We start from the raw sequence: 26,895 nt of genomic DNA on the forward strand, positions 1-26,895 counted from the left end.
AACCCACCAAGAGCGCATTTAAAATTCAGATAATGTTCTAAAAATCAATATTCAGTGGATAACTAATCAGAGTGAAAAGCACAAGCCTGCCAACGAGCAGTTTTGGTGTTTGAGGCTGCATTAAAACTAAGGTTGACTAGAGTCTAGTTCAGGTTGGATTTTATATATTGATCTCTCAAACGCATATCCTTTGCCTTGCTAGGCAGTATAGGAGAGAAGAGTGTAGATTTTTAAACTGAAAAGATTTAGATTCAAAACCAGCCTCTGCCAAGTATTAGCTACGTGACTTTGAATAAACCATTTAACTAATGTGAACTCAATTTTTAATTTCTTCATCTGAATAATAGGCTAACCTACCTACTTTGCAGGGTTGCTACAAGGGTGAATAAATTGACATTTATAAAGCACCTAGCACAGTATTTGTACACATCAGAAGTTGAAAAAAAATCTTGTGACTAACCAAAATGCCTTGTTCTCCAGAGTGGCTTACTCTTACCCCAGCTTAGTTGTTCCTATCCTGAGACTTCAAATTTACAGTGAATAAACATGGTACCAAGACTTCATACAGGTAAAGATACTGATCTGTAAGTATGATATCTCTGACCCTCCACGTGCGCAGGAGACAGATCACAGCACTGGTACCTGCCCCTGCCTCCACCAGGCAGCCCCCTGACCTTCACTTATGCTGCTGAAGTGTAAACTGGGGAACAAGTCCTGCCATATTAACCTGCCATGGGTGTGGGCAGGGAACTAAATAGGTTTTTCTGACTTCCTGGGAATGTAATGGGAGACTTTTGGGATCCTGTAGGTTTGGCCTATTTTAGACACATCTACCATATCTATGGGTCAAAATGTAAAACGGGAACAGCTTCAGAAAGTGAGACGAGTGAATGGAGAGCCAAGTTGGAGCCAAGAGGGGCCCCTCCACGAAGAAGGCGAAAGCAGAGAGGAAAAGAGTAACACAGAAGAACACAGTGGTCATACAGCCTGGATTTTCTGCAGTGGCTCCAATTTAAAATAATGTGTCTTGTGATTTACACTAAAACTAAAAGTGATCAAGACCCCATTGAGGTATCACTTCACACCCATGAGGATGGCTACAATCAAAAAGGCAGATACCAAGAGGGAAATGTTGGTGAGAATGTGGAGAAACTAGAACCCTCATACACTGCTGGGAAAATGTAGAAAGGTGCAGTTGCTTTGGAAACCAGGCTGGTATTTCTTCAAAAGGCTAAACATATGATCCAGCAATTCTACTGCTAAGTAAAATAAAGAGCATCTTCACACCAAAACTTGTGCACAAATGTTCACAGAAGCATTAGTCACAACAGCTTAAATGTCTATCAGCTGATGAGTAGGTAAATAAAATGTAGTATATCTATATAGTGGAATATTATTTGGCAATAAAAATAAATGAAGTACTAATATGTGCTATAATATCAATAAACCTTGAAAACATTAAGTGAAAACAGCCAATCACAAAGGATCACATACTGTATGATCACATTTATATAAAATGTCTAGAACAAGCAAATCAACAGAGACAGAAGGTAGACTAGAGGTTGCCAAGGGCTGGAGAGTTTCAGGGGAAGTGAGGAACGATTGCTAATGGGTATGGGTTTCTTGATGGGGTGATAAGAAATGTTCTAAATTGTGGTGAGCGTTGAACAACTGTATGGATATACTAAAAATCACTGAAATATAAATTTTAAATAGGTGAGTTGTATGTTACGTGAATTGTATCTCCATAAAGCGGTTATAAAAAAAAAAATTAAAGTGCCTGGAGGTAACAACATTTCAGCATTCAAACTTCATCTCCCAGACCACCCCCACCTTCTTTTGAATCATAAAACCCTTTGTGGACCATAGGGCTCAGAAAATAATGGTCCACAGTTAAAAAGATCAGAAGCACTCAAACAAAGAGGGGAACTCATGTGCTCACACATACAGTATTTAAAACAAAGACTGGATAAAAAGAAAAGGCATTACTTTGTACCTTCTACATCTGAAAGAACAATTAAGAGGTCAGTCTTCATTTCCACAGCCAGACGGGCAGCCAGGCTATCGTTATCTTTAACACTAATAACCTAAAATGCAGATAAAAAGTTGTGAGCTTTGCAGTTCAAAAAGTTCACGGAAGTACTCAGCTAGGCTCTGGCAGGAAAAATTAACAACCCTGAGTATGTGCATGACAGCTCTTACAGGCCTTTCAGTTTGCAAAACACCATGCCTACTGGCAACCCCCTTTCCAAATATGCACCCTTCTATCCACTGACATACACAAGCCATGCTCACAGCACCACCTTAAATCACTATTGCGCCTCACCCAGTGGAACGAAACCCCCCGTCTTCAGAAGAGCTTATGCAGCCACTGCTCCAGGATGCCAGCTTCTCTCCCCATCTCTCCATCTTGTTTATGCCCAACGTCCAGTGTTAGTACATGCAGCATAGCATGGCATTAGTGTCTACAGCATGCTCAACCCTCGGTAATACTTTACCCACATTTACCCCCTGGAGATCACTATTGGGCTCTGCTGGGGGCACAACAGCATCGTTTGTGTTGACAATGGGGACGATGTTCATTCGGAGGAGCTCATGAAGTGTTCCATTGAGGTTCCGGCGCTTCTGCTCATCGTGAAAATCCAAATTGGTCACCAAAATCTATGGGGATATATGTATATGTATAGCTGATTCATTTTGTTATAAAGCAGAAACTAACACACCATTGTAAAGCAATTATACTCCAAAAAAGATGTTAAAAAAATAAATAAAAATAAAAGGGGTAAAGAGATTGAAAAATGCAGGAGACAGGAAAATGATGAACTTCCGAGGAACAGCATCCAAAGGATGCTAAGAGTAGAGGAGTTAAGAATGGAACACGCATCTTTGGAGACTTATCCAATTCTTTTGGATATTGGAAAAAAGTCAGAATCACCTGGAAGATTTATTTTAGGATGCTTAAGACTTGCAAAAGTACTTTAATCCTCAGAGAGCTATGAAATCTCGTCCATTTACAAAATTAAGAAAATGAATGTATCTGCTTTAGAGGGATACTGAAGGGAGTAATGACTGCCATAAATTTCTAAAATATCTTTGTATCCCAGCATCTGATTCAAAGTCTGGCCATACATAGTAGGTGCTGAAACATGTAGTGAGTGAATGAATGAATGGTTACTCTGCCTGGAAAATGTATTAAACCACAGGGAATAGGGCTATGTTGTTCCTGTTTTTGCTCTGTGGCTGACCACTGCCAGAGTCAGCAAAGACACGGTCAAGTGGGATGAGTCTGAGAGGTTTATGGAGGTGAGTCTTTAGTCACAAACTGAAAGAAGGGCTGACAAAACTTTGTTCAGGGGACGGGATGCACACAAGCTGCTCAAAGGCAGAGTGGAGAGCTGGGTGTGGGGGCCGGTTAACAGCTCCACTCCCTGGCTTGAATCAGGGTATTAGGCAATGTTTAGCAGGAGAGAAAGATAAAGGCGGGTGACAGTAAGAAACAAAATGGTAACAAACTCCGAAGCTCAGGAATAAATGTTTCAGTGAAATCTCTGCAACGTTCGTGGAAGAGGGTTCTTGTGATGTAGGGCAGCGCTGACGTAGGAAAAGGCTGGAGGAGGATGGCCAAGAATTCTTGGAAGGTACTGAAACAGTCCAAGTGGGAATGGTTAAGCCCTGAACTAGGGTCTGGCTATGGTAACTGAGAAGATGACAGCAGCCTTAATGATATGGAAAATGTGGGTGAAGAAGACAAAACGATAACATCACCAAGGGAAATAATTTACTCACTCATTTGATAAAAAAGTTATTGAGTACCTCTGAAATGCCAGACCCTGCACTGGCTCTTGGGATAGAGAATAAAAATGTTGATGATTTGGGGAAGATGGAACGGGTTAGATCATGAATGTCTTTTCAGAAAGTTTAGCCCTGTAGGAAAAAGGCCTGGGACAAAGGTGAATATATAGATTCTGGTTCTGGTGGTGGAAGGTCAAACAATAAAAGTAAACACGTGTGTGTAGGAGAGGCAAGCCAGAGGTATAAAGGTCCAGTGAAAACACCTGTGGCTCCAACAGCTTAACAAGACATGCGAGACAAGAGACCAGAGAGAAAAGTATGTGCTTGGAGAAGGGCAATCTGTTAGGATGCAAATAAGTTTCATTTCTATGAATGAAAAATAGCTGTTGTCCTTGTTTAAGTCTTTAATCTGACAAACAACTTATGGGAGATTTTCAAAAGCCCCTGATAATGGTCTTCAAAACAAGATTACTAAAGAAAACAAGGAACCACAGGATAAGGTGCAAAGGGTACAGATTTCTTACAGATCAGATCATGGGGAAGGCAAAGGTGTGGGAGTGAAGGTGCCCCTGGATGAAGGCTTGCTGGAAACTGGAGGGCACAGAGCTCTTTTACATCAATATTAATAAAAACGGCTAATGTACAGTATTTTTAATGATACTTTCACTAAAACAAACAAATGAACAAAAAACCTGAAGAAGTATCATACCTGGGAAAAAACAAAACAAAACAAAAGCATAGTTCCTGGATCTAAGTTTCCACACCTGGCTCCATGCACTTAAAAAAAAAATTAAAGACTAAAACTGTTATTGCACTATGGAGGAAAAAAGAGCTGATAATAAAAGGAGACAAAAATTGAGATTTCCATTGCATTTATGTAACCGAAAAAAAAATCTAGGATTACAGAGAGTGGGGTCCCAGCCACAAACAAAAGAATCCAAGTCCATGCCTTTCTGTTTCAGCTCCCTTACTCAAGGACACTCTGGTATAATGCCAGAACGTCACTGTGGATAACAACTTAAAAATGATGGAGAGGGACTTCCCTGGTGGCGCATCAGTTAAGAATCCACCTGCCAATGCAGGGGACACGGGTTCGAGCCCGGGTCCAGGAAGATCTCACATGCTGCGGAGCAACTGAGCCCGTGCGCCACAACTACAGAGCCTGCACTCTAGAGCCCGTGAGCCACAGCTACTGAGCCCGCGTGCCTAGAGCCCGTGCTCTGCAACAAGAGAAGCCACCGCAATGAGAAGCCCGTGCACCGCAACGAAGAGTAGCCCCTGCTCGCCACAACTAGAGAAAGCCTGTGCACAGGCAGCAACAAAGACCCAACACATACAAAAAAAAAAAAAAAAAAAAAAAAATGATGGAGAACAGAAAAAGTGATAGGAAATGCAAGGGCCAAACCTGAAAGGATGTATACGTAACATCATCTGTGTATAATAACATCTGTGTAAATGATAGGATCAGAGGCAGCAAATTTGAAAGTACCTTGGGGAGTAAGGTTTTTTCAGTTGTTTTGTGATATTTAGATGTTTCTGTTTAGTGTGTAGTTGTATAGCTGATTAAAAACACAACTGAAAAAATTCTGGAAATTTAGGTAAAAAAGAAATAATGTAGAAAGAAGGTTCTAGCACATTCAGGGGGGACCATTAAAATTTTTTAAGTTACATGAGGACTAGAACATGGCTGATTTGTTCACTGCAGTATCCCCAATGTCTAACAGACTCCTTGGTACACATGGTGCTCAATAAAGATTTGCTAAATGAATTAAAAACCAACCAACCAGGCTTCCCTGGTGGCACAGTGGTTAAGAATCCACCTGCCAATGCAGGGGACACAGGTTCGAGCCCTGGCCCAGGAACACCCCGCATGCCGCAGAGCAACTAAGCCCGTGCGCCACTACTGAGCTGAGCCTGTGCTCTAGAGCCCGCGAGCCACAACTACTGAAGCCCACGAGCCTAGAGCCCGTGCTCCGCAACAAGAGAAGCCACCTCAATGAGAAGCCCGTGCACTGCAACGTAGACCCAACACAGCCGGAAAAAAAAAAAAAAAGTTAAATAATTAAAAAAACAAAAAACAACCAACCACCAGCATTTCCCTTCAACACTTAGTAGATATCTATTACATAAGGCAACCACGTGCAAAGAGAAACAAGCCAGCTGAAGTCAAAGAAGCCAATGAAATAAAGATATCTAACCTTTCTATCTTCAGAAGTATCAGTACTTGTAGTAGTCCTAAGAGTTATTTGTATAATAACAAGAGCTAACACTTACTGAGAAAGTACTATTTAACAGACATATTAAATACTTTTCATATATTTTCTCACTGAGCCCTTCCAAAAACTCTTTGCAATAGGCACTGATGACATCCTCATTTTTCAGACGAGGAAACTGAAGCACAAAAAGGTTAGACTTAAAAACTTTCTCCAGATCTCCCAACTAGCAAGTAGTGAAGCTGAGACTGTATCCTGGCAGTATGGCTCCAGAGCCCTGCTCGTATCACCTTGCTCCACGGGAATCACCCTCACAGGTCCCACACCCCCCTTGTGGAGGTCAGCCTCTCACCTGGGCAGCACAGATGCTGTACTGGGTAAACATGGCTTCATACAAGGCCATCAGCCCACTCTGTCCGGCGGCTGCACAGGCTCGGGCTTCTAAGACTGGAATTGCCTGTAACATGCCAACAGACAAGGTGTGGCTGGGGCGAGGGAAGGGGGCCTGAGGACCCTGTTATAGGGGGTGGGGAAGCCACACTTACCATCTCCTTCAGCTGGTTCTGCCCCGAGTGTAGGGCCTGCCGCACGCTCTGAGACAGAAGGATCTCATGGCGCAAGCGTTGCTTGCCAAAGGCTACAGCTCCACTAGTCACCAGCATCATCTCTCGGCCTTGATTCTGCAGTACGGACACCTGATATTGAGGAAGGAAAAGGCACAAGTCCTTGTAATATCTCTTTCCTTTCATCACAAGAGATTCAGGGAGGGTGGACTAATGAGTGGATCCCAAATGCCGGTTTACAGACCAGCACTGGGCTGGCTCTGGAAGTATCACCCAGGTTGTTTGGTAAAAATACAGAGTCCTACATGCTTCCTCGAATCTGATAAGTAGGTGGCAGATAGAAATGAGGAGTTTTTAATAAGGAGATTCCAGTGTGTAGGTAGGTTTGGCAACCACAGGACTTGAAGATATGTGGAGGAGTCTATAATGCGGAAGATCCAGTTGTTTCAGGAAATAAAGCCCAGAATACAAGTCTGGAGCCAGGGATTGCAACATAAACTTAGCAGGTGGCTTCTCAAATTCTAAGGCATGACCTGGGGAGATGAAGCTGTTTCTGGGGCATGTCTGATTCTCATGCTTTGCCTCTGGCTAGACCAGGGACAGTGCTATTCCACTCTGTCTGCCTAGAACCAGTTTTGGTTACTTTGTTTCCCAGCTAGGACGGATCCACATGAAAGATTCAAAGATTCAATATTCCTAACCTGTCCATTCCTCCTGATGCTTGAACCTATAACCTAGCTCAGGAACTCGGAGACAGCTATGATAAACCATGATCTAAAAAAAATAACTTATCATCACAGAAAATTTCATACTTAACCGAAGTGGTAAGAATCGAACTACAAAACCCTATGTACTCTTCACCCAGCTCAACAACCACCTCTCATGGCCAATTTCTCACTCTCCAATATTCCTTTTATAGCTCCACCATTATTTTATTTTAATTATTTATTTTTAAAAAATATTTATTTATGTATTCATTTGGCTGCGCTGGGTCTTAGTTGCAGCATGCGGGATCTTTACTTGAGGCACGCAGGATCTTTACTTGAGGCACGCAGGATCTTTACTTGAGGCATGTGAACTCTTAGTTGTGGCACGTGGGATCCAGTTCCCTGACCAGGCACTGAACCTGGGCTCCCTGCATTGGGAGCGCACAGTCTTAGCCACTGGATCACCAGGGAAGTCCCTCTACCATTATTTTAATACAAATCCCAGGCTCCAGACACATTATTTCATTTGTAAATATTTCAGAAAGCAATTGCTAAAACAGAGGGTATAGGCACACATCCACAAAACATTATCTAAAATATTTCAATAATTCCCTAATATCAAATATCTGGTCAGTGTTCACATTTCCCCAATTTTTTCAGCTTGCTCAAATTAAGGTGAAAATTAAGTCCACACATTGCAGTTAGCTGAAGTGTCTCTTAATTCACTTTTAATCCATAGGTTCCTCTCTATAATTTTTTCCCTTGTAATTTGTTAAAGAAACTGGGTTATTTGTCCTTTAGGGTTTCTCAGCCTTGACTTTCCTGCTTCTGTCTCTGTGGTATAGTATTCTATTTCTTGCAAACTGCTGTTAGGTATGAAGGCTTGATTTTTTTTGTCAAGAATTCTTTACAGGTCGTGGTGTCCATCAAGGGGATACATAAGGCCTGTCTTTCTTTTTGTGATGTTAGTTACTGTTGATCATCATCACCATCATCACCATTAATTCATTAGGGGCTATAAAATGCTGATATTCTAATTCATGCATTTCTTCTTTATTTACAGGCTGGAATAATTCCATAAAGGGAAACTTTCCTTCATTAAATATTTGGCTACCTTGAGGTATGGTTTGTATATGAAAGGCAGCACAGATATGTGTCTCTTTCCCTTTATTTACCAGTTTCCAAAATGAGTAGGTTCTCTAGAATCCTTCAAGATGACCAATGAATTTTTTTAAGTATAATTGTGATTCATAGATTTAAACATATTTCATGTGTTTAAATCCAGTGCAGTAATTATTGATGTTCAGATATTCCCATCTCTGACCAATGGAAGCCTCTTTAAGTCAGCTCCTGAGTCCATCTAACATGATCAGATCCCTTGGACAAGACAGTTGACTCCATATGTTAGTACTGCACTGATCTAGAAAACTGTTCCTTAAGGTCCAGGGGTGTCCCCAGAAGGAGAGCTGGCAACCTAAGCAAACCATTACCAGGTTCTCCCCACTGTTTTCATCAAGTTTCTCCTTTGCTCAAAATCTTCAATCTTCCTCCTAGACTGAACCCCAAGTCCTCTACCTGGTTTCAAAGCCCTGCCTAATGGAATTATACACATTCTCCCTGATGAGATCGCCACCACTCCTCTCACCTCCTCTCTGGCCCATCAGCATGCCATACTCATTCCTGCTTTTGTCTCCCACCTGGAAACTACTTGTAGAGCCTCCCCGTCCCCAGAAACATCAGGCTACACAATTCCAGGGGCACCATTCACAATGTGCACTTAGCAGCATGGAACATTTCCCCTCTGCTGGTGCAAATCCTATCAGTCACACAGGCCCACCCTGAGTCTCAGCTCTCCTAGGAAGTCCCAAGAATGACCACACTCTCATTCGACTTTCCCACCTCTGGACCTGTCAGTCACTGTCATTTGTGCCCTCTCATTTGGATATTATCTGTCTTGAACAATCACCTAATTATTTTGGGAGTCCCAGTCTGGCTCCCCAAGGGCAGAGACAGCCGTTAGAGGTCTATTAAGGCCCTCACAATGTAGCCCTTTGGTAAATATTTGTTACACTGCATTGATCTGAGGGACGCAATCTGAAAGGCAGATTTGATAATAATTACTTAGTACAGAAAATATATGAAGAAAATTCCATCAAATTTCAGGTTAGTAGTTTTCTAATACCAACTCCAGCAAAATTGTTTTTTGTGTGTGTGTGTGTGGTACGTGGGCCTCTCACTGGCTCCAGACGTGCAGGCTCAGCGGCCATGGCTCACGGGCCCAGCCGCCGGACCAGGGCACGAACCCATGTCCCCTGCATCGGCAAGTGGACTCTCAACCACTGCGCTACCAGGGAAGCCCAAAATTGTTTTTTAAAACTGAAAATACGGCTATGGAAGATAGAGCTGAATTACAGCTAGAATGGAAAAGCTCTAGCTTTATCTCCAGGATACTTGGATGTTTGGGATTTTTTGACTCTTGGTCAGGGGTTGGCAAACTATGGCCTGCAGGTCATATCTGACCTGTGCCTGTTTTTGAAAATAAAATTTTATCAGAACACAGCCCATGCTTGTTCATTTATGTATTGTCTAAGGTCGCTTTTGTGCTACAATGGTAGCTGAGACAGAAACTGTACAGCCTACAGAGACTAACATATTTAGTATCTGGCCTTTTACAGAAAAAATTTGCTGATCCCTGCTCTTGGAAAAGATAAAGGTAGTGGGATTTGCGATGTGATATTTAAAGTCCAAAACTCCCATGATGACCCCGAAGGTCAGTTTCTTTACTGATAAACTATCAGTGGTCAGCCTGGTTTGACTCCATGGCCAGTGGGGCATAAAGTTCCCACTGAAAACTTCTGCTGTGAGGCCTTCCAAAGCCAAGATTCCTTGCACAGATCTTCTGGTGATTCAGTCTGGAGACAGAGTGTGGTCTCTGTGCAAATAAAAGACCCTAGGGGGTGGGGGATGGGCTTGTGCATAGGATGTCTCTCAGACCCTCAATGCTTGCTTACACTCCCTCTGTGGCCTTGTATCCCTTTGCCTTTAAATGAAAGCCTTATATGGGTATTCTCTGTGGAGTCTGGTAAGTCCTTTCACTATAATCTGAACTTGGGAAATCTTTGCAATGATAGCTCATACTTATTTCAAGATTTCTAGTCTAACTAGAAAAGATAAAGCCCAGCAAAACAGGAAAAAAAAAAAAAAAAAAGCTCAATATTCACACAAGTCCATCTGGGTACTCAACCCTGATTACATATCAATCACCTGGGGAACTTTAAAAACACAGATGCTGGGCTTCCCTGGTGGCGCAGTGGTTCAGAGTCCACTTGCTGATGCAGGGGACACAGGTTCGTGTCCCGGTCCGGGAAGATCCCACATGCCGCGGAGCAGCTGGGCCCGTGAGCCATGGCCGCTGAGCCTGCGCGTCCAGAGCCTGTGCTCCGCAACGGGAGAGCCCATGACAGTGAGAGGCCTGCGTACTGCAAACAACAACAACAACGAAAAAAAAAAAACACAGATGCTTCTGAGCCCCATCCCAGAGATACTTATTAAATGGTTGACTGTGAAGCCCAGGCACCTCCAGGCCTCTCAGGCGATTCTAATGTGCAGCCAGGATTAAGAATCACTGACATACAAAGCTAGTTCTCACTAAGAAGCTTGAGGGATGAACTGCATGAAATCAACTCCACTCCTTGACACCCCCTCTGCTTGCCCTGGGATGCTGTCTCCCAGTGGCACCTTCATCAGGAAACAGAGTTTTCAGACTGGGTTCAAATCTTTTGTTCTCAAATCAGAATTATTTTTACGAGCTAAGAAACCTGAAATGACAGCTTAAAAAGCAGATTTTGTTTTAGTTCAGTTGAATTTTCCATCTTGGCAATTACCTGCTCAACAATAGATGCCAGGCGCCCCAGTGCCAGGCCACATTCATCCCCTCGGGTCACCACGGCACTTCCGAGTTTCACCACGATTCTCTTGGCATGCTTCAGCTCACTGCGGTGGGCAAAAGACTTGCCATGCGTACGACTGAGGGGTACCGTGATAAAGGGGATGTTGCTCCAAGAACGAACATGTCTGATGGCTGAAGGCTGGACACGACCTGCAGCCCCCGAACAAAGTCAAATGCAAGAAAAAAAGGATAGAAATACACAATATAATTTCTCATTGAAAATATGCGTGCAAAATAGTAACCAGTTTGGCCGCCAAAAAATAGCTTTAACATTCTTAACTGCATAAAACCAGTATATCAAAAGCCACACCGATCTAGCATGTTTTATTCTAGTATTGTGTGGAGTTTGTACCCAGTACACAGGTGACAGGTACACTCAAACACTGCTGGTCAAGAATTTAAATGAAACATTTTTCCCTGAAGACGTGTTGGCAAAATATATCAAAAGCCTTAAAAATGTTTACAACTTTGATCCAGCAATTCCGTGTTCAGAAATTTATTCTAAAGAACATATCAGAGATGGAGACAAAGAGATTTATCAGCATGCTATTCATCAGTATTATTTATAACAGGAAAAATGGAAGCAGAGTAAACGTCCAATAAAGGGCCGAAAGATTTAAATACTTTTAGAATTTTTAATAACATAGGAAAATGCTCATATGTTAGTTTCACATACATGTCTAAATGCATAGGAAAAGATAAATAAATAAAAATATTATTATTTTATCTCATGATGGAGTTACGGGTGATTTATTTTTCTTTTTTATTCTTGTTTTGTTTTCCAAATTTATGCAGTAAAAATGCATTGCTTTCACAATCAGAAAAATATGTGTGCTTTTAAAGAAATCACACCGCTATTAAAAAAAAGTGAGTCTGATTAGCTAAGACAATACAGAACAAAGTAACTGGTATTAAGTAATAAAAAATCATAGTTAATCTCCCTACAAATTGCCTGTAACAATCATGAAAGAAACTGGAGCACTTTCTGAAGGGAAAGTAACGTTGGAGTCAGATACTTCTTTGTATCCCTTTAGACATCTGCCCCTAATCAATTCTGTCCTGATTCTTTTTTCTTGTAACACGGAACAAAATTTCTAAGAGGTAAAACAAAAACGAAAACAAAAAACCAAAAGAACCCCCACCAAAACAAAAAACCAAACTTGATTAAAAAGCTGAAAATCTAACAATCACTGCTGAATGTCAGGCACTGAACCTCTTCACCACTGCTGACTGCCTTCCCCCACAACAAGTTCTCTAGGTATCACTATAGACATTAATAAATATTGGAATGAGTTACTAAAGTAATCATTCCGAGCCACCTTTCAGACTATTTTACTATAACTGTATTACTACAGAGTAACTTCCTTCACTTGAATCAACCGTTATCACCTCCCTTTATATTTACAGACAGATTTCTCAGAATTTCTCTACCCAGTGCCTCTAACGCCTGACCACTCTGACCCATCTAGCTGTAATCAAGCACCCACTGTCTCTCTCTACGCTACAGAAATGGTGGGTAAAGCAGGCAGAATCCTATTCTCACGGACGAGAAGATCCCCGTTCTCCCCCCTCTCTGCCTCCTTCACGCACAAACTTGAGAAAGAACATTTTAAATGAAGTCATAAAGAGGCTTTCCTTCTCTCTTAAATAACTGTTTCTTTAAGTGACAATGTTTCAAGTCTGCTGGAGAAACAAGACAGATGATGCGGGTCTTTTTTAACAACAGGCTTGCAGTCCAGTCCCCAGCAGAGAGCTGCACAGTAAGCCCGTCATCTGGGATAGAACTGGGGCTTGGCACCCCTGCTATGGGCTGCCCTGTTCCTGCTGGGGGAGCCCCGGGGACGAAAGCACCGGTGTGTTGTGAGGGCCGTTCCATGGAGAGCTCCCGTTCTCCATCAGGCTCATCAGTATAGGTGCCCTGGCCCCGCCTTCAGGAATATTACCCTAAGCAATGCACACACCTAAGTCTACGCTTAAAAGTTGTACCCATGGGCTTCCCTGGTGGCACAGTGGTTGAGAGTCTGCCTGCCGATGCTGGGACGCGGGTTCGTGCCCCGGTCTGGGAGGATCCCGCATACCGCGGAGCGGCTGAGCCTGCGCATCCGGAGCCTGTGCTCCGCAACAGTGAGAGGCCCGCGTACCGCGAAAAAAAAAAAAAAAAAGTTGTACCCATATAATAGTTCTGGCCTCGCTGACCTGGTGGAGGGAGGGGTGGTAGAGGGAGAGACTTACTCCCCTGGAGTTTGGACCTGCGATCATACCCCTCATCATCTTCAGCTCAGAGCTGCACCCAAGTATCACGTGTCTCTTTGACAGCTGTCAGAACTAGGCCTGCTGCCTACTTTTCTCTCCTGTGTACTGCAGGGCATGTCCTGGCCTGGCAAAGTGCTGAGCATGGGTGGGCAGCCTGAGAGGGAACCTCAGGGACATAGGTGGTGGCAAGCAGGTCAGTCCTACCAGGCCAGACTAGCATGAATGAAACTCCTGATCTGCAGTCTGTATCAGCAGAGGAGGGTGGCGTGGCTTGGTGCCAGGCAGTCAAGGGTCATTCTCGCGGCAGGCAACTGGGTCACAGCAGATCAGGGCTGATAAGCTTCAAGAAGAGGCTACATCTATGAACAAGGTGTGTTTTTTTGGCAGCGTGACATACGGGATCTTAGTTCTCCGACCAGGGATCGAACCCACACCCCCTGCGTTGGAAGCACGGAGTCTTAACCACTGGACCACCAGGGAAGTCCCTGAACAAGGTTTTAAGCAAGTAAAAGCTCAGTCATATCCAGTGGGTTCTGCACCAAGGAGAGCTCCATGGGGTCCAGGGCTTTTCTGGGTTTCCTATTCAACAACGCTTTCACCCTCCTAGATTGACCCTATCTTTCTTGAGGGGATTTTTTTATGTGCTGCAGTGTATTATACATTTTAGGGTCCACATGAAGGACTAGAAGGCCTTGATTAGTTAAGAAAAATCCATGGCTTCTGGATGAGTAATCTCTTCCCATCTTCTAAGGAAACTTTAGGCTCTAAATCTCAAAGAAAAGACATCTCCTCCTGTTAAGGATGAGGGGATACCGAGGTATATGTGTATGCAAATGTGTTAGGGGGAGGGGGTTGTCCATATTCCTCAAAAGTGCCATGGGTCACACTGCAAGGGAGGAGAAGCCCTTTAGCTTTTCAGCACCAGAGTCCTAATTCTCAGTAATAAATGAGGCTGTGTTCCAGGCCTGAACAGGAAGGAACCCTGACATGGTTTCTATCTCTCTTCCTGGTCTTCCACTTCCCTCTGTTTGTATTTCTATGCTTTTTCACTTTGCCTTTTTAATTTCTTTTCTGCTCTTCTGCTTATCATGGTCAGTGAACATGGGGTTCCAGAAAAATCTGGATACAAAGAAAAATCTAGGGATAAGATCAGAAAGTGCCTCCTTCTGTGAATGAGTCTAATGAGAATAAACAATAATATCAACAATAAAAATACTGAAGCGAATACTTACTATATACCAGGAACTGTGTTAACTATTCATGTACCTTATACAGAGGCAGAGGATATATGAAAGGACAAGTGTAGGCTCTGGAGTCAGACTCCCTGGGCTGGAATCTCAACTCCTTCACTTACTTGCTATTATCTCATTGATCTCATAAGGTTGTTGTGGGGAATGAAATGAGTTAATGCATGAACAAGGATTGGCACAAAGTAAACCCTCCATAAACATTAGCTGGTATTATAAAAAAGTGTTAGCTATGGGCTTCCCTGGTGGCGCAGTGGTTAAGAATCCGCCTGCCAATGCAAGGACACAAGTTCAAGCCCTGGTCTGGGAAGATCCCACATGCCACGGAGCAACTAAGCCCATGCGCCACAACTACTGAGCCTGTGTGCCACCACTACTGAAGCCCACGCGCCTAGAGCCCGTGCTATGCAACAAGAGAAGCCACCGCAATGAGAAGCCTGTGCACTGCAATGAAGAGTAGTCCCCGCCTGCTGCAACTAGAGAAAGCCCGTGCACAGCAAGGAAGACTCAACACAGCCAATAAATAAGTAAATTTATTTTTTAAAAAAAGGGTTAGCTATGCCTATCATCATCATTATTGTTATCATCATCTTCCTGAATTCTCATGAGTTAAGACTCATGAGTTAGGTATTATTATGAATTAGTTATTATTATTATTAGCTTCATTTTATAAATAAGGAAACTGAGGCTCAGACAAGTTGAGTAACTTACCAACATTACCAGATTGGAAAAATGGCCACAATACTTGAAGCTTCTCCCATTAACAGGTGGAGTCTATTTTCCCACTCCTTGAATAGGGGCTGGCCCTATGACTTGCTTTGACCAATAAAATGTAGCAGAAGCCTAACTCTGTGTAAATTCTGAGCTTAGGCCTCAAGAGACCTTATCACTGCCAAGCTTGCTGTTCTTGGGAAGCATCATGTGAAGAAGCCACAGATAGCTTGCTGGAAGATGAGAGGCCATGTGGAACACAGATGATCTATCATCCCAGCAGATTCTCCCGTGGCCCTCAACAATCAACCCTGAGCCAATGGAGAGCTGACAAGGACACGGAACCACTGTGTAGCTGAGCATGGTCCAAAATGCCGACTCATGGAAATGTGACCGAAATCCATAGCTGTGGTCACTAAGTAAGTAGCAGAGATAGTTTTCAAACACAGGGAGCCTAGTTCCAGACCCTGAACTTTTAAACTTTACACGAATAGGAAACAGATTTTTCCAATGATGATAAGCTTGATTAGCTGATAAGCAAGTCCTCTTGCAGTAAGGTTTTGAGACAGACTGTTGATAACATTTAGGTGTTATCAAGAGATAGGCAACTCAAAACATCATAAACAGCCTTTCAACAAATGGTGCTGGAAGTAGACCTCTAGATGCAAAAAAATGAACCTTGACCTAACCATCACACCTTATACAAATATTAACTCAAAATGGATCATGGAGGGAGTGCTGGAGGGAGCGGGCAGACCCCAGCTCAGAGCAGCTGTCTGGACACCTTGAGTTTTGGAGTGGGGAGCGCTGGCTACTGTGAACTTGGACCCCATCATGGTAGCCTTTCTCAGGATGCTCTTGCTTTTGTCTGCCCAGCCCTGGAGTACAGTAGCAGCAGAGAATACTTGCTTCTCTGCAATGTTGTGTTGATTCATGGAAATTCTGATAAGAAAACCTGTGAGCCTTGACATTTAGAGCACATCACTTTATATAAAAAAGTGTTAGCTATGGGCTTCCCTGGTGGCGCAGTGGTTAAGAATCCGCCTGCCAATGCAAGGACACAAGTTCAAGCCCTGGTCTGGGAAGATCCCACATGCCACGGAGCAACTAAGCCCATGCGCCACAACTACTGAGCCTGTGTGCCACCACTACTGAAGCCCACGCGCCTAGAGCCCGTGCTATGCAACAAGAGAAGCCACCGCAATGAGAAGCCTGTGCACTGCAATGAAGAGTAGTCCCCGCCTGCTGCAACTAGAGAAAGCCCGTGCACAGCAAGGAAGACTCAACACAGCCAATAAATAAGTAAATTTATTTTTTAAAAAAAGGGTTAGCTATGCCTATCATCATCATTATTGTTATCATCATCTTCCTGAATTCTCATGAGTTAAGACTCATGAGTTAGGTATTATTATGAATTAGTTATTATTATTATTAGCTTCATTTTATAAATAAGGAAACTGAGGCTCAGACAAGTTGAGTAACTTACCAACATTACCAGATTGGAAAAATGGCCACAATACTTGAAGCTTCTCCCATTAACAGGTGGAGTCTATTTTCCCACTCCTTGAATAGGGGCTGGCCCTATGACTTGCTTTGACCAATAAAATGTAGCAGAAGCCTAACTCTGTGTAAATTCTGAGCTTAGGCCTCAAGAGACCTTATCACTGCCAAGCTTGCTGTTCTTGGGAAGCATCATGTGAAGAAGCCACAGATAGCTTGCTGGAAGATGAGAGGCCATGTGGAACACAGATGATCTATCATCCCAGCAGATTCTCCCGTGGCCCTCAACAATCAACCCTGAGCCAATGGAGAGCTGACAAGGACACGGAACCACTGTGTAGCTGAGCATGGTCCAAAATGCCGACTCATGGAAATGTGACCGAAATCCATAGCTGTGGTCACTAAGTAAGTAGCAGAGATAGTTTTCAAACACAGGGAGCCTAGTTCCAGACCCTGAACTTTTAAACTTTACACGAATAGGAAACAGATTTTTCCAATGATGATAAGCTTGATTAGCTGATAAGCAAGTCCTCTTGCAGTAAGGTTTTGAGACAGACTGTTGATAACATTTAGGTGTTATCAAGAGATAGGCAACTCAAAACATCATAAACAGCCTTTCAACAAATGGTGCTGGAAGTAGACCTCTAGATGCAAAAAAATGAACCTTGACCTAACCATCACACCTTATACAAATATTAACTCAAAATGGATCATGGAGGGAGTGCTGGAGGGAGCGGGCAGACCCCAGCTCAGAGCAGCTGTCTGGACACCTTGAGTTTTGGAGTGGGGAGCGCTGGCTACTGTGAACTTGGACCCCATCATGGTAGCCTTTCTCAGGATGCTCTTGCTTTTGTCTGCCCAGCCCTGGAGTACAGTAGCAGCAGAGAATACTTGCTTCTCTGCAATGTTGTGTTGATTCATGGAAATTCTGATAAGAAAACCTGTGAGCCTTGACATTTAGAGCACATCACTTTCTATGGTGTGAACTGTGCCATCACTGTGAGGGGTTAAAAAAATTGGGGGACTGGCACTTCCGGTCAAACCATCGTGTGTAGCAGCATTCTTTATCAAGGGTCTTGGTGCTCTGGCCGGGTGTCAGGCCTGAGCCTCTGAGGTGGGAGAGCCGAGCTCAGGACACTGGACCACCAGAGACCTCCAGGCCCCACGTAATATCAATCGGTGAGAGCTCTCCTAGAGATCTCTGTCTCAACGCTAAGACCCAGCTCCACTCAATGACCAGCAAGCTACAGTGCTGGACACCCCATGCCAAACAACTAGCAAAACAGGAACACAACCCCACCCATTAGCAGAGAGGCTGCCTAAAATCATATTAAGTTCATAGACACACCAAAGAGCACTGAAATTGGTGATTAAAAATCTTCCAACAAACAAAAGCCCAGGACCAGATATCTTCACAGGCGAATTCTATCACACATTTAAAGAAGATCTAACACCTGTCATTCTCAAACTTCCAAAACATAGCAGAGGGAGGAACACTCCCAAACTCATTCTATGAGGCCACCATCACCCTGATACCCAAACCAGACAAAGATGCCACAAAGAAAGAAAACTATAGGCCAGTATCACTGATGAACATAGATGCAAAAATCCTCAACAAAATACTAGCAAACAGAATCCAACAGCACATGGAAAGGTTCATACACCATGATCAAGTGGGGTTTATCCCAGGAATACAAGGATTCTTCAACATACGCAAATCAATCAATGTGATACACCATATTAGCAAATTGAAGGAGAAAAGCCATATGATCATCTCAATCGATGCAGAGAAAGCTTTCAACAAAATTCAATACCCATTTGTGATAAAAACCCTGCAGAAATGTAAATGGTTTAAATGCTCCAACCAAAAGACATAGACTGACTGAATATTTATAGGACATTCCATCCAAAAACAACAGAATACATATTCTTCTCAAGTGCTCATGGAACATTCTCCAGGATAGATCACATCTTGGGTCACAAATCAAGCCCTGGTAAATTTAAGAAAATTGAAATTGTATCAAGTATCTTTTCCGACCACAACGCTATGAGACTAGATATAAATTACAGGAAAAAATCTGTAAAAAATACAAGCACGTGGAGGCTAAACAATACACTACTTAATAACCAAGAGATCACTGAAGAAGTCAAAGAGGAAATCAAAAAATACCTAGAAAAAAATGACAATGAAAACACGACGACCAAAAACCTATGGGATGCAGCAAAAGCAGTTCTAAGAGAGAAGGCATAGAGGGAATTTTCCTCAACATAATAAAGGCCATATATGACAAACCCACACCAACATTGTCCTTAATGGTGAAAAACTGAAACTATTTTACTAAGATCAGGAACAAGACAAGGTTGCCCACTCTCACCACTATTTTTCAACATAGTTTTGGAAGTTTTAGCCACAGCAATCAGAGATGGAAAAAGAAATACAATGAGTCCAAATCGGAAAAGAAGAAGTAAAACTGTCACTGTGTGCCGATGACATGATACTACACATAGAGAATCCTAGATGCCAGCAGAAAACTACTAGAGCTAATCTATGAATTTGGTAAAGTAGCAGGATACAAAATTAATGCACAGAAATCTCCTGCATTCCTATACACTAATGATGAAAAATCTGCAAGAGAAATTAAGGAAACACTCCCATTTACCATTGCAACAAAAAGAATAAAATACCTAGGAATAAACCTACCTAAGGAGACAAAAGACCTGTATGCAGAAAACTATAAGACACTGATGAAATAAATTAAAGATGATACAAACAGATGGAGAGATATACTATGCTCTTAGACTGGAAGAATCAACATTGCAAAAATGACTATACTAGCCAAAGCAATCTACAGATTCAATACAGTCCCTGTCAAATTACCAATGGCATTTTTCACATAACTAGAACAAAAAATTATACAATTTGTATGTTAACATGAAAGACCACGAACAGCCAAAGCAGCCTTGAGAAAGAAAAACAGAGCTGGAGGAATCAGGCTCCCTGACTTCAGACTATACTACAAAGCTACAGTAATCGAGACAGTATGGTACTGGCCCAAAAACAGACATACAGATCAATGGAACAGGAAAGAAAGCCAAGAGATAAATCCATGCACATATGGTCACCTTATCTTTGACAAAGGAGGCGAGAATATACAATGGAGAAAAGACAGCCTCTTCAATAAATGGTGCTGGGAAAACTGGACAGCTACATGTAAAAGAATGAAATTAGAACCCTCCCTAACACCATACACAAAAATAAATTCAAAATGGATTAAAGACCTAAATGTAAGGCCAGACACTATCAAACTCTTAGAGGAAAACATAGGCAGAAAACTCTATGACATAAATCACATCAAGATTCTTTTGACCCACCTCCTAGAGAAATGGAAATAAAAACAAAAATAAACAAATGGGACCTAATGAAACTTAAAAGCTTTTGCACAGCAAAGGAAACCATAAACAAGACGAAAAGACAATCCTTATAATGGGAGAAAATATTTGCAAACGAAGCAATTGACAAAGGATTAATCTCCAAAATATACAAGCAGCTCATACAGCTCAATATCAAAAAAACAGACAACCAAATCCAAAAATGGGCAGAAGACCTAAATGGACATTTCTCCAAAGAAGATATACAGAGTACCAACAAACACATGAAAGGATGCTCAAAATCACTAATCATTAGAGAAATGCAAATCAAAACTACAATGAGGTAGAATGGCCATCATCAAAAAATCTACAAACAATAAATGCTGGAGAGGGTGTGGAGAAAAGGGAACGCTCTTGCACTGTTGGTGGGAATGTAAATTGATACAGCCACTATGGAGAACAGTATGGAGGTTCCTTAAAAAACTAAAAATAGAACTACCATGTGACCCAGCAATCCCACTACTGGGCATATACTCAGAGAAAACCATAATTCAAAAAGAGTCATGTACCACAATGTTCACTGCAGCACTATTTACAATAGCCAGGACATGGAGCAACCTAAGTGTCCATCGACAGATGAGTGGATACAGAAGATGTGGCACATGTATACAATGGAATATTACTGAGCCATAAAAAGAAACAAAATTGAGTTACTTGTAGTGAGGTGGATGGACCTAGAGTCTGTCATACAGAGTAAAGTAAGTCAGAAACAGAAAAACAAATACCATATGCTAAGGCATATATATGGAATCTAAAAAAAAAAAAAGGTTCTGAAGAACCTAGGGTCAGGACAGGGGCAGGACACAGAGTAGAGAATGGACTTGGGGACATGGGGAGGGGAAGGGTAAGCTGGGATGAAGTGAGAGAGTGGTGACTAAAAATGCTAAAAAAACAAAAGAAAACAAAAATGGATCATGGACTTCAATGCAAAAGTTCAAAACTTTTAGAAAAAGAAACAGGAAATCTTCAGGATCTAAGGCTATACAAAGAGTTCTTAGACTTGACCTCACATGTACAATCCATAAAATGAAAAACTGATAAACTGGACCTCATCAAAGTAAAAAAAACTTTCGTCTGTGAAAGACCCTGTTAAGAGACTGAAATGGCAAGCTACAAACTGGGAGAAAATACTTTCTAATCACAAATCCAACCAAGGACTAGTCTGTAGAAGACATTAAAAAACTCTCAAAGTTCAAAAGTAGAAAACCAAACAATCCAATTAAAAATGAGCAAATGACATTTCACTGACGAGGATATGCAGTCAGCAAATAAGCACATGAAAAGATGTCCAACCTCACTGGTCAATAGAGAAAAGGAATTTAAAACCACAGTGAGATATCATTATATATCTATCAAAATGGATAAAATCGAAGAGTGGCAACATCAAATGCTGGTGAGGATGAAGAGAAAGTGGATCACTCATACATTGCTGGTATGAATGTAAAATGGTACAGCCGCTCTGCAAAAACAGTTTGCCATTTCTTATAAAACTAACTACTATATGCAGCTAACATACAACCCAGAAACTGAACTTTTGGACATTTATCCCAGATAACCAAAACTATGTGCACACAAAGTCCTATACACGAATGTTCACAGCAGCCTTATTCGTAACAGACAAAAAATGTTAAACAACCAGTTGTTCTTCAATGGTGAATGGTTACGCTAACTGTGGTACCCCCATACCATTAAATCCTATTCAGCAATAAAAATGAACAGACTGACAGACACAAGAACTTAGATGAATCTCCAGAGATTTATGCTGAGTAAAAAAAGTCACCCCCAAAGGTCACATGCTGTATGATTTCATTTATATAACATTTAAAAATTATAAAAATGGAGCACAGATTAGAGGCTGCCAGGGGTTAGGGACAGAAAGGAGAGGACAACTAGAAAAGAGAAACTTGAAGGATCCTGTAGTGATGGAAATCTTATCTTGACTCTATCCACCCTGGTCAATACCCTGGTTGAGATACTGCGATAACTGGGGAAAGGATATAAGGGATCTCTCTGTATTAATTCTTGCAACTGCAAGTGAATCTATAATTATCTCAAAATTAAACACTTAATTACAAAGAAGGAATGAAGAAAAATAGCATGCAAAAAATCCTGGGGGATTAAATAAAGGTAACACTTTATCTTTAAAATTTTTTTAAAATTTTGAGTTATTTATTTAACATACCAAAAGCTGTACAAAATTAATGTACACAAGTTGATGAGTTTGCAGGTAAGTATACACTCGTGAAACCATCACCATAATCTATGCCACAAACCTATCTATCCCCTCCAAAAATTTCCCTTTATTGGTAAATACAAACACGACGTTTCACCAGTAGGCTGCTTCCTGGCTTACTGCCTTTGTCCAATTCTGCCAAATTACATTTTTTTTACTTTTTAAAACCTTGTTGAAACACACTTGGACCAAACCTCCCACATATTTATGTTTCCTACGGTACCTACAAGATCTGGAGAGTGTTGTGGATTGGACCCAGGGCAGGAGACGGTGGGTGAAGGACGGGGACCCAGAGCGGCAGACTCGACTCAACATGCTGCAAGGTGGTCACTGACCGAGGTATCTGCAGAATGCATTTTAAAAAATGAAGAATCAAAATACCAGACAATTCATTTTATTTTCGTCCACCTCCCCACACTGAGAGTAAAAACTTGACTCTCCTGCTCCAAACTCCCCTGTATTAGAGGAACTCCCACCTCTTCTACACATAGAAAAGAGAGAAAAAACAAATGGCTCCTTCCCAGGCTCTGACTCTATTCTTCCTTTCTTACAACCATCTTAGTTTTTTCTTTAAAATTAATTAATTAATTAATTATGTTTTGGCTGCGTTGGGTCTTCGTTGCTGCACGCGGGCTTTCTCTGGTTGTGGGAAGCGGGGGCTACTCTTTGTTGCAGTGCGCGGGCTTCTCATTGTGGTGGCTTCTCTTGTTGTGGAGCATGGGCTTCAGTAGTTGCAGCGTGCGGGCTCAGTAGCTGTGGCGCATGGGCTTAGTTGCTCCACGGCATGTGGGATCTTCCTGGACCAGGGCTCGAACCAGTGGCCCCTGCACTGGCAGGCAGATTCTTAATCACTGTGCCACCAGGGAAGTCCCAACCATTTTAGTTTTTATGTAGACAAATTGAAACTAAGGATTATGAATATTTTGAGTGACAAAAAAATCTTTAAGGTATAATGTTTACGTATTGATGTTAAATCTTCACCACAATTCCTACACCATTAAGGAGTCTCCAACAGATCAAAAAACAGATTCAACATTCCGTAAGCAGCCATCTCCACCTTCCTGCTAGCACCTCCCGACAGAACTCTGAAAACCACATATTTGAAATGTCAGCTTGATCCTTGCTGACACAAGAAAAGGGAGGAAAGGTGGGAGGCTGCTCTTTTGTCTTTCTTCTTGCCGTCCACAGGAATCCAAAGCACACTCTTGAATCCCTGGGAAGGAGTGGCAATGCCTGCAAATGGCTGGCATCTGAAATGACCGTGGGCACATCTCTTGGAGGATGAGTACATACCTAGAAATCTCAGAGCTGAGAACATAGTGGCTGTGGGCATTTTCCCACGGTAGGTCAAGTTTTAGACAAAGATTAGTTTATTTCACAAATAGGTAGGGGGCTTCTTCATCTATCTATCTTCATATATACATATATATACAAATATATACACACACATATATATATAAAAAAACACAGAGAATATGCCATTCATTATTGCAGCTGTTACACTACAGGGACATGGTTGTTTTCACAAGATAAGAAAAACACTGTGTGTTCTTTGCTTGCGGGTCTCCTTTTAACTTCTCTATGTATTGGTAGATATAGTCAACCCTCTTAAACATGTCTCAACGTGCTTAAACATGCCTCAAAAGACTAGCATTTTGCCCCAAAGTGAAGAGAAACAAGGAATGGTTAATGCTCTTCAATTTATACTGCACAAAGGTACAGAAAGAAGAGAGAAGAGACTGGCAGGATACATCTGTTGTAAAAGATATGGCCTCTAATAGGCAACAGAAAGTGTTAAGTGCTCTCTGTTGACTTCAGTGTTTGTGACAGTATGGAAGGTCCGAAGAGAAAATTATTTGCATAACGCTGAAGCATGATGTGAGCCCATGATCTATGTTTGCTGCTTTTACAAATTCCTTCAGTAATTATTGCTAAACAATTATTTACATATGAATTCTCCAAAATAACCCTAGAAAGAGCCAAAAGGGTAAAATAATCAAATAGTGACACTAAAATTCTAATTCTATCTCCTTCACAAACTTTCCCCAGCAACTCTAGCATTAGTTTCTGACTGGTTCATGTGCTACTGCTGATTTTCCCAACTAGATTATAAACTTCCCACTGACAGCATGGTAAACATGGGACACAAGGATTTTGGAGTTGGAGAGATTTAGGTTCAAGCTTTGCACCTGCTAGCTGTGTGCCTTGCTAGCTGTGGGTCTTCCAATCTTTCTAAGTCTCAGTTTCCTCATCTGTAAACTAGGGACAATAACAGTAAGCACCTCATAGAATTATTGTGAGAGAATGCATGGAATGCCTGGGTACAAGAGATGCTCAATAAACATCTGCTCTCCTCTGTCTGTATTTCAGACACTAATGATATCTTACAATGCATTTCTTTATTTCTTTCAGGACCTGTCACAGGCACAAAGAATTCCATATCCTCTGACAGACAGATGTAATCATAAATTATATTTATGGACTGTTTACCTCTCTCTTATCTATGAATAACTGAAAGTTCTGAATGTTTAAGGTAAGTTATCAGGTTGAAGACTGATCTAGAAACCAGGCCTCCCTGCCTGTCTCATGGCCTCTGACTGACCCCTACCTCACTGCAAAGGATAGTTCATCGTGCCAGAATTTATTATGCCCTCAAAAAGTACACGGCTAATTCCAGGGAGCAAAGGTTATGTGTGTCTGTCTAGACTCCATGTCATCAAATGAAAAGTTTCCATGTTTTGATTCAGGACATTTCTCAAGTACCTTTTTACAGGTTCTAAATAGAAAACCCTTATCTTTCTTACTTGAACAGAGAACTGAACTTTAGTCTCAACAAACGTCGCCCAGAAACACAGGCTTGGTATATGGTTCACCACTTTAAGACAAAGACCCAATGATAAAGCTCACCGCCTCTAGAGCAGAGAAAGGTGATGGGGGAGGGGATGGATCTGGGTCCGCCCTGATGTGCCAGAAGGAACTCTTCACAGACCGTATGCCACGCTGCGAAAGGCGGTGGTGAGCGAGCTCTCCGGCTGCGGGGTGGGGCGGAATGGTTTTCAAGAGGGGATCACGAAAGCCCGGGCGGGCTGCGAGGGACTGCACACACACGCCCCTGAGAGTCGCCGCGTGGACAGTCACAAACAGGGTGAAACCCCACCACCCATGCAGGTGCACTGGTAGCTGGCTCCGGACTCCTGGGCGGAGAAGGGGTCCGCTGGGTCGTCAAGCCTCCACATGGATCAGTTCCTGCATCTGGGTGTATCCGAGGGCTGCCACGGAGTTCGGGTGCCCGCAGTCCCCGCTGCGCCTGGGCCTCCGCGTCCGGGCATGTGGCGGTGCAACGCGCTCTGGGCGGCCCAGCCTGCCACCATCCCTCCGCGCTCCCACACTCACTCGCGGGCCCGACCCGCCACGCTGCTGCGGCCGCGCGCCCCGGCAGCCCCCTCGGTCGCCCGCGACCCTGCGCACACACCTTCCCTCGCCCAAGCCCGGGCGGCGCCTCAGCCCCCGCGGAGGCACCGGCGCCACCTCATCCCCGCCACTGTCCCCGCCATCCTCGCCGCCCTCCCGTACCTTCCTGAACGCAGCCGCCCAGCCCCGGCGCCCGGCCCGTACTACACGCAGACGGATTCTGGAGCCGGCTTACACTCCCTTTTCTTCCGTCCACGTCCCTCAAGGATGACGTTACGTCCACAGCGTTGGAGTAAACCCAGGCCGCGCGGTCTCCGCTGTTGACGCGACGCAAGGGGCCGGCCCGGAGTTGCGCCGCGGCAATGGCGTAGGCGCCTTCTGAGAATCGGGCCCGCGCTCCACGTGGCGAGCCCAGCCCGCTGAGGCCAGGCGAACGACTGCGGGGGCGGGGGCGACGGGGCGGGGCTGGAGCGCTCTTGGTGAATGTCCATGTCCCAGGAGCAGACGGGAACTGGGCTGAAGAGGGTCGCCCATCGGGCCTTACAGGGAGGCAGAAAAGATGCCTGGATCCCTCAGCTGCTGGTCGATCCCATACGGTGTGTTTGTCACTGTTGATCATCATATCCCAGGCACACCTCAGAAATATCAATCGGTTGGATCAATGTACACAATTTGAGGATCCCACAATCCAGGCAAACTTCTGCTGCCTCAATGGAAATATGTTGGCACTGTGATAAAATGATTTGCCCCCTAGTCGCCTGGAGATTTCCCCAAGTGTCCCAGCCCAACTCTTGTTCAGCAAGGGCATTGGTGAGACTACTGTAGTTTAAAATAGTTGTATTTAATCCCTGGCAATTGACACCATTCCAAAGGTGAATGCGGATCCA

The 26,895-nt window shown here is 43.0% G+C and overlaps 1 protein-coding gene across 3 annotated transcripts in view; it reads right to left on the reverse strand.

Annotated features, from left to right (window-relative positions):
• ALDH18A1 (aldehyde dehydrogenase 18 family member A1) overlaps positions 1-26,398 on the reverse strand; it is a 46,266-nt gene extending 19,868 nt beyond the window's left edge. Inside the window, exons 1-8 of one of the 3 annotated variants that reach the window (XM_024750687.1) lie at positions 26,171-26,398; positions 25,505-25,629; positions 22,825-22,940; positions 11,160-11,374; positions 6,551-6,700; positions 6,358-6,462; positions 2,503-2,661; positions 1,997-2,087 (exon numbers count right to left, since the gene is read on the reverse strand). In XM_024750687.1, the coding sequence (XP_024606455.1) occupies positions 1,997-2,087; positions 2,503-2,661; positions 6,358-6,462; positions 6,551-6,700; positions 11,160-11,374; positions 22,825-22,912 (808 nt within the window). In that variant the 5' untranslated portion in view covers positions 22,913-22,940; positions 25,505-25,629; positions 26,171-26,398. The remainder of the gene's footprint in view (positions 1-1,996; positions 2,088-2,502; positions 2,662-6,357; positions 6,463-6,550; positions 6,701-11,159; positions 11,375-22,824; positions 22,941-25,504; positions 25,630-26,170) is intronic. The other 2 variants (XM_024750686.1, XM_024750688.1) reach the window with 2 other exon arrangements.
• Positions 26,399-26,895: the final 497 nt, after the last annotated feature.

This window comes from Neophocaena asiaeorientalis, unplaced genomic scaffold, assembly GCF_003031525.2.
Source record: "Neophocaena asiaeorientalis asiaeorientalis breed wild unplaced genomic scaffold, Neophocaena_asiaeorientalis_V1.1 scaffold807, whole genome shotgun sequence".
NCBI classification, from domain to species: domain Eukaryota; kingdom Metazoa; phylum Chordata; class Mammalia; order Artiodactyla; family Phocoenidae; genus Neophocaena; species Neophocaena asiaeorientalis.